The sequence below is a fragment of the Marmota monax genome, unplaced genomic scaffold (assembly GCF_021218885.2).
Source record: "Marmota monax isolate L192 unplaced genomic scaffold, Marmota_monax_Labrador192_F-V1.1 WCK01_AAM20220418_F8-fsc00014, whole genome shotgun sequence".
NCBI classification, from domain to species: Eukaryota; Metazoa; Chordata; class Mammalia; order Rodentia; family Sciuridae; genus Marmota; species Marmota monax.
Genome location: NW_026695222.1, coordinates 8,179,554 through 8,194,460, shown reverse-complemented (window position 1 = coordinate 8,194,460; position 14,907 = coordinate 8,179,554). Strand labels below are relative to the sequence as shown.

General features: G+C 37.9%; 1 protein-coding gene across 1 annotated transcript; it reads right to left on the bottom strand.

The window, feature by feature from the left end:
* Window positions 1-510: 510 nt before the first annotated feature.
* Window positions 511-5,768, bottom strand: Pcna (proliferating cell nuclear antigen). Its single transcript, XM_046433664.2, has 6 exons — window positions 5,346-5,768; window positions 4,152-4,249; window positions 3,927-3,994; window positions 2,947-3,141; window positions 979-1,102; window positions 511-891 (listed from the first exon to the last, which is right to left on the bottom strand). Exons 1-6 carry the CDS (start codon window positions 5,564-5,566, stop codon window positions 812-814), a joined length of 786 nt encoding a protein of 261 aa, XP_046289620.1. The 5' UTR covers window positions 5,567-5,768; the 3' UTR covers window positions 511-811.
* Window positions 5,769-14,907: the final 9,139 nt, after the last annotated feature.

The window sequence follows — 14,907 nt, the reverse complement described above, 5'->3', positions numbered from 1 at the left end:
CTTTCCCTCCCCAGGCCAGTAGCGCTTCGCCCTGGTAAATGGCCGGCCCACAAGGGACTTTTGCACCATGTGAAGCTTTTTGAAATAAGGCCTACTAACGTACAACTTACACATGGTGAAGTACAATTAGATGAATTCAGACAAATTTTACAGTCCTGGAACTGTGACCAGTCTAGTTAAATATTTCCACGCCCCCCCACCCCCGCCAAAGTTCCAGACACCTTTGCAGCCTATTTCCTTCCCCGTACTGGCAGAGTAGGTAGTGAATACCAACTAAATATGATGAGTTATTAATATCCAGAAAATGAACTCAGTGCAAGTACGATAGAAACTAGTCATTGAATCTACTAAACATAAAAGAAATATTTATTGCCATCTTCTTAATGTAATTATACCAGGATGCTGTAGACTCCAAAAAAAAAAAAAAAAAAAAAAAAGCCACATTTACATAAAATGGTAAGACATTTGCAGCCCATCATGGTTCAAATGAAGACACTTTCCTGTGACATCTGAAATTCGGATAACTTTATTTAAATCGAAAAACAATTCTTAAAACTGCATTTAAAGTCAAGAACTTTTTGTTATAAAAATCACCAGAAGTATTTCTACGTAAGGCAGAAAGAAGTTGACTTTGGATTTTATTCTTAAGCTGTAGAGGATGGAAAGGGAAAAATAGGTTATTTACAGAAAACATTATCTACATATGTACTCAGTTACAAATTTGGTGACAGAAAAGACTTTCAGTACATGATGGCATTTTAGAAGCAGTTCTCAAAGAGCTTAGTTTTATTTCCTCAGATTTTAAGAATGCCTAAGATCCTTCTTCATCCTCGATCTTGGGAGCCAAATAATACTTTAAATGTCCCATGTCAGCAATTTTATACTCTACAACTGAAAGACAAGAAAATAGTGAATTACTGAAGGGCAGTATCAAATATACTACCTACAAAACAAAGTTCAAATTTATTATCATCTTACCAAGGGGTACATCTGCAGACATACTGAGTGTTACTGTAGGAGAGAGTGGAGTGGCTTTCGTAAAGAAGTTCAGGTACCTCAGTGCAAAAGTTAGCTGAACTGGCTCATTCATCTCTATAGTAACCTACAGGAGAAAACAAGATTTGTCATGTTGAAAAACACCAAGAAAGTTGTAGGCCATAATAAACACCTCTATTGGTAACTTTAAAGAGTACTCTGAAGTGAATTTAAGGACTCCCCCCCAAAAAGTATTTGGCTTATCTTTCCTATATAAACCATCAACTAAAATGTAATAATGGGAAAACTTCTCTTAATGAAAATACTCCTAATAAACAAATCAGCTAATAAAGAAATAGGAGGAATGAAATAAACTATTATATTTCAGCTTTGCAAACCCTAATGACAACAACTCTAGATGATAGCTAACATTCCAAAAAAGACATCCATTCGCCTTGTGTCTCCTACTGAAGATACATACCACCATCTAAAGTATTCTGGCTCTCCCAACCTCAAAGCAAACAAGAGAACACTTTGAATGTCATCAAGCTTGAGACCTGTAGCTACTGATTTACAGAAAATACAGGGTGGACATACACATTAACTGACACACAGGGATACAACTGGCAAAATTCACACTTAAGAAAACTCTAAAACAAATAATCTAGTTTTAACTAAAAGATTGTAAATGGAGAGGGAAAAAAAGCTCAAGAGTTAACCAATAAGTAAAATGAAAGTTAAGGGCAATGTCAACAAATTTCAATGTATGAACCTTATTAAAATCCTGATTTGGGCCTGGGGCTCAGTGGTAGAGCACCTGCCTTGCATGTGTGAGGCCCTGGGTTTGATCCTCAGCATCACATAAAAATAAAGAAATATAGTGTGTCCATGTACAACTAAAAAAATACTTAAAATTCCAATTTAAACAAACTGTTCTGAAATAACCAGGGGAAGGTGAATGCTTAAAAATTCCTTATAATTATTTTCTTGTATATGATATGTAAGGCTTTTAAAAATGTTGGGGGGTGTGTGTGTGTAAACACACATTTACACATTTAAAAATGTTGTGTGTGTGTGTGTAAACACACATTTTTTTTTTCCTTTTTGTGGTGCTAGGAATTGATCCCAGAACTTGGTGCATATCAGGAAATTGCTGTACCACTGGACTAAGCCCTCAGACCTAGAGTTCTTTTTTTTTTTTTTTTAAATTTTCGGCGGACACAACATCTTTATTTGTATGTGGTGCCAAGGATCGAACCCGGGCTGCACGCATGCCAGGCGAGTGCGCTACCGCTTGAGCCACATCCCCAGAGTTCTTTATGTTTTGGTTAAATGAGGCTTCTCTAGGCACTCTCTCAAACTGGGGGAAAAAAAAAAAGCTTAAGTATTCAATGCTAATCAATATTCAGCATTTAACGCAGTTCTTTCCAAGTTTTATGAAGTGCATGTTCTGGCCTTAATGAGAAAAATACTCTCATTTAAGTTTGATTCTGACACCAGGTCACTTAGTCTAAATGGTCTCTTAATCTTGCGCTTTTTGCTTTTCTACCTTCAAAATGAGCTAACAACTGAACCTACAATACATACAACTAATAGTACTACTGGGGAGCTAGTAACAGCTGGACTTTCATCCCAATCATGCTTCTGTTGAGTTGCTATCCCAGCCTAATTTGAGAAATGCAGAGTAAGCATCTCCAGAAAGCTAAAGATTGTATCAATCCTAACTTTAGAGAATGTATGGTTTTTATCCACACCCCGTTATTTTGTGGTTTGTAAAAGTGCTGAATTTGCACTCCCTTTTCACAGATGTAATTTTAAATTAAATGGCACTTGCCAACAACAGTATCTTTCAGTTTTCACGAACTATTTAGTTTTTTTCCTTTAATTTTGGCAAATAAACTAGTGGTAAACAGTAAAAATTTCTTCAAAAATTTCTATTTACTTAAATAGAAATTTAATTTTATTACTTACAGCTTCCTCTTCTTTATCAACATTACTTGTTTGAGACAACTTAATGTTTCCATTTCCAAGTTCTCCACTTGCAGAAAATTTCACTCCATCTTTTGCACAGGATATGACAACAGCATCTCCAATATGACTGAGGTCTCGGCATATACGTGCAAATTCACCAGAAGGCATCTTTACTACACAACTGTACTCTTGTTCCTATGAGCAAAACAAAAAAATCTCAAAAGTTAGGGCTGAGACCTGGCTCAATGGTAGAGCACTACTTGCCTAGACATTTGAGGTTCTGGGTTTGATCCCCAGGCACTGCCAAAAAAAAAAGATAACATTAATGCTGTAAATGTAAAGACCTGGCATCCTCACTTTAAGATGTGATATTTTAAGAAAAGCTAAAGACTTTCTGATTACTTTGAAATATTACTCACTGTATAATTCCCATCCCTGCCCCCAGTGCTAGGAACTGAACTCAGGTGTGTTCTGCCAATGGGTCATATCCCTAGCCTTTTTATTAATGCTCAAAAATTTTTGAGACAATCTATAGGAGGCTGCTGTGCCCAGCTCATTGTAATTTCCTAATATATTCTACTATCCAATGAACAAGAACCCCCTCATGATCATCTTCCAGGCCTAAATCAAGAGAACATTACAAATCAGGATGCAGTGGCACATGCCTGTAATCCCAGCTAGGTTGAGGCAGGAGGTATGCAAGTAAAAAAAAAAAAAAAAACCACTATTTTATGACACAGAATTTAGTTGCATTCTAAAAGAAAGGAGAAAATAGTATATTAGACATTTTAAATATCCCAACATCTCTTCTCTCCTTTGATATTAATAAGGTTAATACTAAAATCTGGTTTGGACCATGAACCAGCTGATATGCTTCTATAAAAAGTTCTGTTAGGAAGTAGGCTTTAAATTATTATATTCATATTTTACATTAATTATCACGACTATATGGTACTCCATAATCAGAAACTGATACTCACTGGAATTCCAAGTTGTTCAACATCTAAGTCCATTAACTTCATTTCATAATCTGAAACTTTCTCTTGATCTAACAAAAGAAAGCAAATGTTACTGAAAAAAGTGTTCATAACTAGGATGTTATACTTTATAACCACTATAGACATTCTCAAAATATTCACAGCTTTGAGAATTACTGACATACCTGACAGTAATTTTGTATAATTCAGTAAAAAGGTACAACTTACTCGGTGCTTCAAATACTAGCGCCAATGTATCCGCATTATCTTCAGCCCTTAATGTAATAATGTCTTCATTGCCAGCACATTTTAGTATTTTGGACATGCTACAATACAAGACAAAAGACACAGGATTTAAAATCAATAACACCTGCTCAAGAATCAGATTTCTTGTCTAGATATACTGCTTTGTAGTGGAGACTTGTCTAACATGCATTAGGTGCTGAGTTTGACCCCAGTGCCTCAAACATCCTAACACCAGCAATTTCATCTGAGTATAAATCAGAGCATTTTCTGAATTATAAATCCTTTCAGTGGGTAAATTGTCAGACCACAATGATCATTAAAAATGATCTAGGGCCAGGTGTGGTGGTACATGCCTGCAATTCCAGCAACTTAGGAGGCCAAAACAGGAGGATCACAAATTCTAGGCCATCCTCGGCAACTTAATGAGATCCTGTGTCAAAAATATAATAGGGCTGGAGATGTAGCTCAATGGCAGTGCACCGGAGTTCAAGCCCCAGAAGGGAGGAGTGGGGATTAGCGTTGGGGGTGTAACTCAGTGGTAAGAATGCTTGCCTAGCACACGGCAAAGCCCTGTGTTTGATCCTCAACACAGCAAGGGGGGAAAAATCTAATAGACCTATTAAAATACTGCTTGTATTATAAGTCAATATTTCTCATAAATCTTCTCTAAATGAAAACATACATGTGTACTAGATAGGCACTACTCTGGATAAATTTTCCCACAAGTTCTGGAGCTGAAAATAGTCACTGCGACTTTAATAATAAAGAGTAGAAACAACCTATTGCCCCTATACAGAGTGACACATTTTCAGTAGGGCACGTTATAGGCGTTTAAAGTCAATCAGGACCTTAAATGTCCCATTCAAGGTTGCGGGAATTTAGTGAGCAGAGAACTTGAAACAGTCTTTTTTTCAGGCAATGGGGCAAAGATTGTCATTTTCCCGCCACCACCATGGCTTTGTGACTTTGGCGCGGAAAAAAGCCGGCTCGCTCGGCTGCCAGCGCGGGCTTTTCTGAACCGCGCGCTCCAGTGGGTCCCGCCTCCGGCATCACAGGCCAATGAGAAGTCGCAGATGGCCAACGCCATCCAATGAGGGCCCGATTTGGAGGCGCTCCCGCCAAGAGCAGGGGCTGCAGGAGAGCCAGGGCCCGATTCCCCGCGGCCCTGAAACTCACCTGGTGAGGTTCACACCCATGGCCAGGTTGCGGTCACAGCGGTAGGTGTCGAAGCCCTCGGAGCGCAGGGTGAGCTGCACCAACGAGACATGGGACGAGTCCATACTCTGAAGGTTTACACCACCAGAGCTGATGTCCCAGCAGGCCTCGTTGATGAGGTCCTTGAGCGCTTCGAGCACCTTCTTCAAGATGGACCCCTGGACCAGACGCGCCTCGAACATGGTGGCGAAGTCTACGACGCAGCTACAGCTAGGTGAAAATCAGTAAGGTCTAGTCGGAGTTTAGGCTTCCCGAGGCCCAGAGAGAGCGGGCAAACTCGGCGGCGTCTGAGACTAGAGAAGACAACGACCAATGCGCCGCGCCTGCAACCGTTTAATGCCGCCGCGTCCGCAAGCGCGCGCTCTCTGCTCCTGCGCCCCGCGTTGCGACGTCACCACGCTGCCCCGCCCAACTTCTGGGCGGGGAGACCCTAGGACCAATTGTATCTCGGATACGCTCAAACCCCACCCTCCCTAACCTCTGTTGGACAACATATGCGCAGGAGCCGGAGAGGAATGCTGCTCCCCTTTCGAGCGTCCTTTTGGAGGTTGGCTGAGCAGTCTAGCCTTTCTCTGTGCGTTTTGCCTGGTTGCTAAACTTGGGCACGAGACTAGTCCGTGCGTCCCGAGGGCCAGGTCTGGATCCGGATCAACCTAAGTCCCCCAACCCCCAAAGAGTGCACTTTAATTTTGCTACTACAGTGGTGATGCTATTCTCAAAATGTCAAGCAATAAGCAGATGCTCAGTTACCTTCATTATCCAGAGTTCCTAGGCTTCATATCTACCACTTCTCACTACCAACCTCATATAGTCAATCAGTTGTTTACACAGTCTGGTTTTTTTCTATAATTTTTTTAAAAAAAATACGTTTATACCGTAAACACTTCTGCAAAGTACTTAATTCATGTCATGTACATATGATCTATATTAGTATCCCTTTTTTTAATATTTATTTTTTAGTTATCATTGGACACAACATCTTTATTTATTTCTATGTGGTACTGAGGATCGAACTCAGGACTTTGCACGTGCTAGGTGAGCGCTCTGCCACTGAACCACACCACAGCCCCTATATTAGTATCTATATTAGTATTATGTATTCCATTCATAATACATTCCATACATAAAAGATACATAATATTCCATATATGTAACCTATTTAAAGATCCTGTCTCTAAATAAAATACAAAATAGGGCTGGGGATTTGGTTCAGTGGTAGAGTGTCTCTGAGTTCAATCCTCAGTACACCCCACCCCCCAAAAAAAGATTGTGTTGTAGGGCTTAGGATGTAGTTAGTGCTGGAGCACTGGTATAATACGCACAAGGTACCAGACTCATCCCAAACAAACACCTTGAGCATGTAAATACCTTTAATGAGATTAACACCTTGAAGTAGTATTGCTGAATGGAAGAACATAATTTTTTTTGGGGGGGGGACAATATTGGAGATGGAACCTAGGGTCTGCATGCTAGGCAAGCACTCTACCACTGAGCTATATTCCCAGCCCGTTCTTTCTTTCTTTCTTTCTTTATTTTTATAACAACTGTTTTTAAAACTTCCAAAACTTGAAGGCAAACTGGATGCCCACTGATAGGCAAATATATAACCGTGGTACACCTAGATAATAGAATATTATTCAGCTCTAAAAGGAATTGATTTGGGACATAGATGTAGATCAGTGGTAGAGCATTTGCCCAGAGTGTCCAAGGCCCTGGTTGTATCATCTGAACTGCCTCCCCCCAAAAAATATTATCAGAAATTGTTATAACAATAGCTGCACACCATGGTTTATGCCTATAATCCCAGTGAGTAGGGAGGCTGAGGCAGGAGGATCACAAGTTCAAAGTCAGCCTCAGCAATTTAGGGAGGCAACTTAGCAAGATCCTGTCTCAAAACAAAACATAAAAAGGGCTGAGTATATGGCTCAGTAGTGAAGCAAGCACTCCTGAATTCAAAATAAATAAATAAATAAATAAATAAAAACAAATAAAGAAAAAGGAAAAGAAAAAATAAAAGAACTTTATGAAATAAAATATGAAGACAGCACTTTCAAATACTCAAAGTAACCAAATCTGATCTGAAAAGTCTGTGTTTCATTGGATTCCATATATAGGCAAGACCTTTTTAAAATTTTATTTTGAGTCAGGGTTTTGCTAAATTGCCCAATCTGGCCTCCAATTTGCTATCCACCTGCCTCAGTCTCCTGAGTAGCTAGACTTCTAGTCAGGTGTGCATTACCACACCCAGCTAAACTGATGGGTCACTAAACTGACCTTTAAAAGATCATTATAGGAGCCTGGTGCAGCAGCTTGGGAGACTGAGATAGGAGAATTGCGAGTTCAAAGCCAGCCTCAGCAAAAGGGAGGCACTAAGCAACTCAGTGAGATCCTGTCTCTAAATAAAATACAAAATAGGGCTGGGGATTTGGTTCAGTGGTCGAGTGCCTCTGAGTTCAATCCTCAGTACACCCCACCCCCCAAAAAAAGATTGTGTTGTAGGGCTTAGGATGTAGTTAGTGCTGGGGCACTTGTATACTATGCACAAGGTACCAGACTCAATTCCCAATATTGAGGGCACAAAAAGATTTTAATTTGTAGTCCAGTCAATACTGTGTGTATGGGGCATGCCCATTTCCCTTTATCTTCCTAACTTTTAAGTATTAGTGATCTTGTTTTTATTTTATTTTATTTTATTTTTCTGTGTTGCTAGGGATTGAACCCAGGGCCTTGCTAATGCTAGATGAGTAGTCTAACCACTGAGTGATGCCCCCCCTACCAAAGTTGGGCATCTTTCATTCATATATATGTAATATATGTAGTATATATACATATTAGATATATATATGTACATATTGCATCCCTACTCTATTCTGTCCCTCTGGCATGTATCTATTTATATCACACATATCTATTCACTGAAGTTTATTAGATGTACCATTATTTTATGTAGCACAAGATATAAAACACCACCAAACTATGATCTAGTGCTTTATCATTTAAAATTTATATTTTATAATTATTAAAAGAATGTTTATACTTTAAAAAACATTATTGTCTTATAGCACTGTTGTACATACATTTAAAAGATACATGAGGGCAAAGGGTGTGCTCAATGGTAGAATGCTTGCCTAGCATGTGTGAGGGTCTGGGATTGATCTCTAACATCATAAATAGGTTAAGGCATTCATACTATTTATTTACATTCAGAACTTCCTACCCAGTTGCTTATACTGTTGTTTTTCTTTTTTAAATATTTAGTTTTTAGTTTTTTAGGTGGATACAATGTCTTTATTTTATTTTTATGTGGTGCTGAGGATCGAACCCAGTGCCTCACCCACGCTAGGGAAGCACTCTACCACTTGAGCCACAACTCCAGCCCTGTTGTTTTTCTATATACTATCATGCTCTCTGTTGCCAAGGGTGTTGATGATGTAGCATTTCTGAAAAGTGCTACTCTTTTGTCTCTTGAATTTCTTCCAAGACCCTGCCACTCATTTGTAAGTTTTGATGCTGGCATTTTCGTGCTTTATGTGTGATCAATTATTCTTTGTGATAGAATAGCATGGGCAAGGCCCTGGGTTTAATCCTTAGCATCAAAATCAACCCCTTCACAATAACATCATAAAACAGTTTCATCTATTTGTGGGAATTTTCCTTTTTTGGGTCCCTTAAAATAGCAATTCCTCCAACCTAGGTGCCTTAAACAGATGAATGGTTAAAGAAAATGTGGTATTTATACACAATGGAATATTACTCAGCCATAAAGAAGAATGAAATTATGGCCTTTGCCTGCAAGTGAATGGAACTGGAGACTATCAAGCTAAGTGAAATAAGCCAGTCCCAAAACACCAAAGGCTGAATGTTCTGATATGTGGATGCTAACACACAATAAGGGGGATGGGGAGGGAAGAACAGAAGTTCATTGGATTAGACAAAGGGGAATGAAGTTAAGGGGGGGATGGGAATAGAAAAGACAGGAATGAATCAGACATAACTTTCCTATGTTCATATATGAATATATGACCAGTGTAACTGCATGTCATGTACAACCCCAAGAAAGGGATCCTAGTTAGAACAAGTTATATTAGATGTATATAGAATATGTCAAAATACACTCTACTATCTAAAAAGAACAATTTTAAAAGAAAGATGAATAGCCACAGTTATTAAAAATAATATTAAACACATTCCTCCTACCAAAAACAAATAGTAGCTTCTTTGGAATACGTTCATTCTTCTAGGGAGAAACATTTGTTTCACTCATAATGAATTTATATTCTTTTGCTATTCTGTTTTAGTGTTCCGGATTTACACAATGTTTTGGTTTAATGCCATATCACAATCAGTCTGAATATTTTTTCTTTTTTAATGCTGAGAACTGAGCCCAGGGACTCACACATGCTGAGCACATGCTTTACCACTGAACTACACCTGCTCCCTGAAGACATTTTAAGTGACAAACTCCATTGTACCGACGATGCATATGAATCTATTAAAATGAGGACTTAAAAATGGCTATGACCTGTGGTCAAAGAAGGCCTCTCTGAGAAAGTAGATTTTATCAGAGAAGCTAGGAGAGTAAGAACAAGCATTCTAGGCAGAGAGAAAATCATGATTAAAAGGTGGATATTAAGGCTAGGAGTATAGTGCAGAGCCCTTGCCTAGCATAAACTAGGCCATAGGTTTGATCTCTAGCACTGAAAAAAAAAAAAAGAAAGAAAAAGAAAAATGTAGGCATGCTTAGAAGGTATGCAGTCAGTGGTGTGTTGTAGATTACAGAGGTTGATATATCCAGAGCATACTGAAACATAGGGAAGTAATGAAGGTGAGGTTGGCAAAGAAAAGCAAGATAGAGATCACACAGGACTTTGTAGGCTCTCTGTAAGTATAAGAAAAAAGTTCTCAAAAGAAGGTCTTTTACATGATCCCATTTGCATTTTAAAGGGGTCACTTTAACATTTAGTAAAAGTACTATTCAATCAACGGGAGAATGGATTAAGTACATTTTTATCAAATGATGGGTTGAAATTTTAGAAAAGAATAATAATGATTCATCAAATTCAAGTTAGTTTTAAAAATTCAAATAAATATAAGCCGAATAAGAATTGAAATTATATATTTAGTAAATATTTATGAGACCTTACAGTGAGTTTCTAAATGTAAAAGGAAAAACTCCATAAAACATAAGGAATGGATATAGAAGTTCAGTGTGTCTAGGAACACAGCACTGATGAATAGACGTTAGGTTTCAGTGTTAGAGGACATGACTCAAACTGATAAAAGTATTAAGATTTTGAGCTGGGCCTGTGCTGCATCCCTGTAATCCCAGTGACTAGGGGAACTGAGACAGGAAAATCTTAAGTTTGAAGCCAGCCTAAGCAACTTAGTGATACCCTGTGTCAAAAATCAAAACAAAACAAAAAACAAACATACAAAACTAAAACAAAACAAAAAAACTGGATTTTGTAAGAGGCCATGTATTTGGACCAGGCACCTGCTCAGGGCCCAACAAACCAAACCAATATAGAGTTTAATCATAGTAAGTAAGCTTTGGTTGGTTGCAGAAGATCAATGATCTAATTAAGCTGTAAACAATTAACTAGTTAAGTTATGACCAATTAAGTGATTGACTGACTAGGCCATAGTTAAGTACAAACCTGTGATCTTCCTGCTTTAGTCTTTTGAGTTGCTGGGATTATAGGTGTGTACCACCATGCCTGGCAGAAATGGGCACTTTTATTCAATGTGAGTAGGAATACAAATTGATGCAATTTTTTTGTTAGGAATTTGAAAATGTGTATCAAAAGTCTTAGAATTGTATTTTAAGATTTTATTCTTTTTTTTCAAATGTCGATGGACCTTTATTCATTATTTATATGTGGTGCTGAGAATTGAACCCAGTGCCTCACATGTGCTAGGCAAGCGCTCCACTACTGAGCCCCAGCCCTAACCCCATAAGATTTTATTCTTTTATGTAAATGTACACTTGTGTCTATTTCTTTTTTTTGATATAGAAATTAAATCTCTAGGACTTTTTCCTAAGGAAGTAATCAGAGGTAGTTCCCAAGATCAAGCATATTTAATAATGTTTCTTACATGATCATTAATCCGTCCAAATTGGAGATATCTTTAAAGATTAACAATTTCTCCTTATCTCCCTCCTCTTCCCGCTCCTCCCCCTTCCCCACCTCCAGCCCCAATACTGGGGATTGAACCCACAGGTGCTTTACCACTGAGCTACATCCAAAACCTTTTTTTTTTTTAATTTTGAGATAGGGTCTTGCTAAATTTTTGAGGCTGACCTTGTGCAATCATCCTGTCTCAGAATCCAAGTATCTGTGATTAGATGTAGGTGCCCCTGCACCCACATATATTTGCTTTTGTTAGCAGGTAAATCTGTAAGATGGAGTATTACCCAGCCTTTAAATTACCATTCTTAAAAAGCATTTAAGGATAAAGAGAAAATTCATGTTATAAAACAACATAAATAAAGGTCTTCTAATTTTCTGAAACTGTTATTATCTCTATATATGTACATAGAAAATGGAATGGAAAGGTAAGAATATAAATATTCAAAAAAATTTTAGTTGTAGATGGACACAATAGCTTTATTTATTTTTATGTGGTGCTGAGGATCAAACCCAGTGCCTCACACGTCAAGGCAGGTGCTCTACCACTGAGGTACAGCCCCAGCTCCAAGAATATAAATATTGACAGCAATTATCTATGGCTGATGATACTACAAATAATTTTAGTTTTTTTCCATTATGCTTTTCTGTATTTTCTACACTTTTAAAGTTTTATTTATTATTATTATTATTATTTTTGGTACCAGGGATTGAACCTAGGGGTACTTTACCAGTGAGTGACATCTGAAGCCTTTCTTATGATTTCTTATTATTTATTTATTTTTGGTACTGGGTATTGAGCCAGGGATGCTTAACTACCGAACATGCTTAGGGCCTTGGTAAATTGCTGAAGTTTGCCTGAAACCTATAATCCTTCTGCTTCAGACTCCCAAGCCACTGAGATCACAGTTGTGTGCCACTAAACCTGGCATATTTTCTACACTGTAGAAATATTAATGAATATTGGGAGAAAAATGCTGTAAACTATTTTATGTAGTTTCTTTCAAATTTCTTTTTTTTAAATATTTTTAGGTGGACACAGTATCTTTATTTTATTTTTATGTGGTGCTGAGGATGGAACCCAGTGCCTCATGCATGCTAGGCGAGCACTCTACCACTGAGCCACAACCCCAGCCCCTGTCAAATTTCTTTAAAAATTAAGATCATATAGTAGTCATTCTCAATCCTTATTAGACTTACCTAGGGGTGTTTTTCAAAAAGTCTATTCCCCTTTGGTCTCCAGAAATTCTCAAATTGAGCTGGGGTGGTCCTTCCAACAGTAATTTTTAGAAGCTGCCCAGGTAATCCTAATGAATAATCAGGATTAAAAAAACTACTATTATAGCCAGGCACTGTGGTTCATGCCTGTAATACCTGCAATTCAGGAGGCTGAAGCAGAAGAATGACAAGACCAGACTTGGCAATTTAGCAAGTCCCTGTCTCAAAAATTTAAAAAGTAGCTGGATGCCATGGCAAACACATGTAATCCCAGTGGCTGGGGAGGTTGAGGCAGGAGGATTGTGAGTTCAAGGTCAGCCTCAGCAACTTAGTGAGGCCCTAAGCAACTTTGAGAGACCCTGTCTCTAAACAAAATATAAAAATGGCTGGGGATGTGGCTCAGTGGTTAAGTACCTCTGGGATCAATCCCTGGTAACACACACACACACACACACACCAAAAAAAAAAAAAAAGAGAGAGAGAGAGAGAGAGAAAAGAAAATTTAAAAAATAAAACGGACTGGGGGTGTATCTCAGTGATAAAGTGCTCCTGGGTTCAATTACCAGTATCCCCCGCAAAAAGTACTCTTACAGCATTTGTGATAAATAGGTAAATATTTGTGCTTAGAGCCTCTAGACTTATTGGTTAGAAAAAGTAAAACCTTGCTTATTAGAGAGAAGACTAATACATAATATACAGTTACCTAATAATCTAGTAGGCTTGTAAGATCATGGAAGTACAGGATTTGTATTTTTTGAAGATTATTTTTTTCAGTGCTGTGAATGAACCCAGGGCCTTGAACATGCTAGATAAGTGCTCTATCACTGAACCACATCCCCAGTCCTGAAACCTTGACAATTCTGCCTATTCTCAATTCAATGTTGCATGTCATTTTATTAAATTGGATAAGTTTTAGTTATCTGAGAACACTTGTCAAACTGTGATAAATAAAAAGGCAATATGATAAGCTAGAAAAAGCAGGTTAAGGCTGTTTTGTTTTTCAACTTTTTTTTGTTTTTTTTGGAGTTGGTGGGGGACCTTGTGCATGTTAGAGAAGCGCTCTATCACTGAGTTATATCAATAGCCCTTTCCACAATTCTTAAATAAATGTACAGTTTAAAGAAATTATTTTTGATAAGTTTTCTCCTCTAAGAGAAATGATATCATTATTCTTGGAACTCAAGAATTTTCATGTCACTTGTACCATTGCAGTTTTCAGATATTAAGATGAGGGGAGTTGTTTTTATCATGAAATAAAATTAATTATAGCAATAGCTACCCATTTACAATCAGTCTGAACATTCTGGGGATTAGGAATCCCATGCTAGTTATTTTTGTTAACACAGTATTTAACAGTAATGGAACTAAACAAGGAGTATAATGAAATCACTGTGTACAAGATATGCCACAAACCTGGAAGAAATAACTTTCAAGAAAAGAGTTAATTTAAGGAACAGAAAAGAAATCAAATTTGGGGTATGTTGGTGTATGTTGTAGTCTCAAGTATTGGGGAGGCTAAGCACAAGGGTCCAAATTCAAGCCAGTCTGGACAAATTAGCAAGACCTGTCTCAAAATAAACATTTTTTTTTTTGTACTGGGGAGTGAACCCAGGAGTGGTTTACCGCTGAGCTGTATCCCCAGTCCTTTAATTTTTTTTTTTTTAATTTGGAGACAAGGTCTTGCTAAATTGCTTTGAGCCTCACTAAACTGCTGAGCCTAACTTCGAACTTGGAAATCTCCTGCTTCAGCCTCATGAGTCTCAAAACAAAACTTTTACAAAAAGGACTGAGGATGTAGCTCAGTGGCAGAGTGAACCTGGGTTTGATCCCAGTATAATAAACAGACAAACAAAACACTATTCTAGTAGTTGTGCAACGTTTTAAAATAGAAAACAAAGTTCAGAGTTCAGGGCACCTTCAAATTTGTTAAAAGCACTATTTCAAAAATTGGGGAATATACTCTTTTTAAAAAAATATTAATTTTGTTGTAGATGGATATACAGTATCTTTATTTATTTTTATGTGGTGCTGAGGGTCGAACTCAGTGCCTCACACTTTCAAGGCATGCACTTTACCACTGAGCTATAGCCTCAGCCCCTGGGGAATATACTCTTATGGCGATCAGGATATGTGATGGTTTTGGTGGCTCACGCCTGTAATACCATCTATGTGGGAGG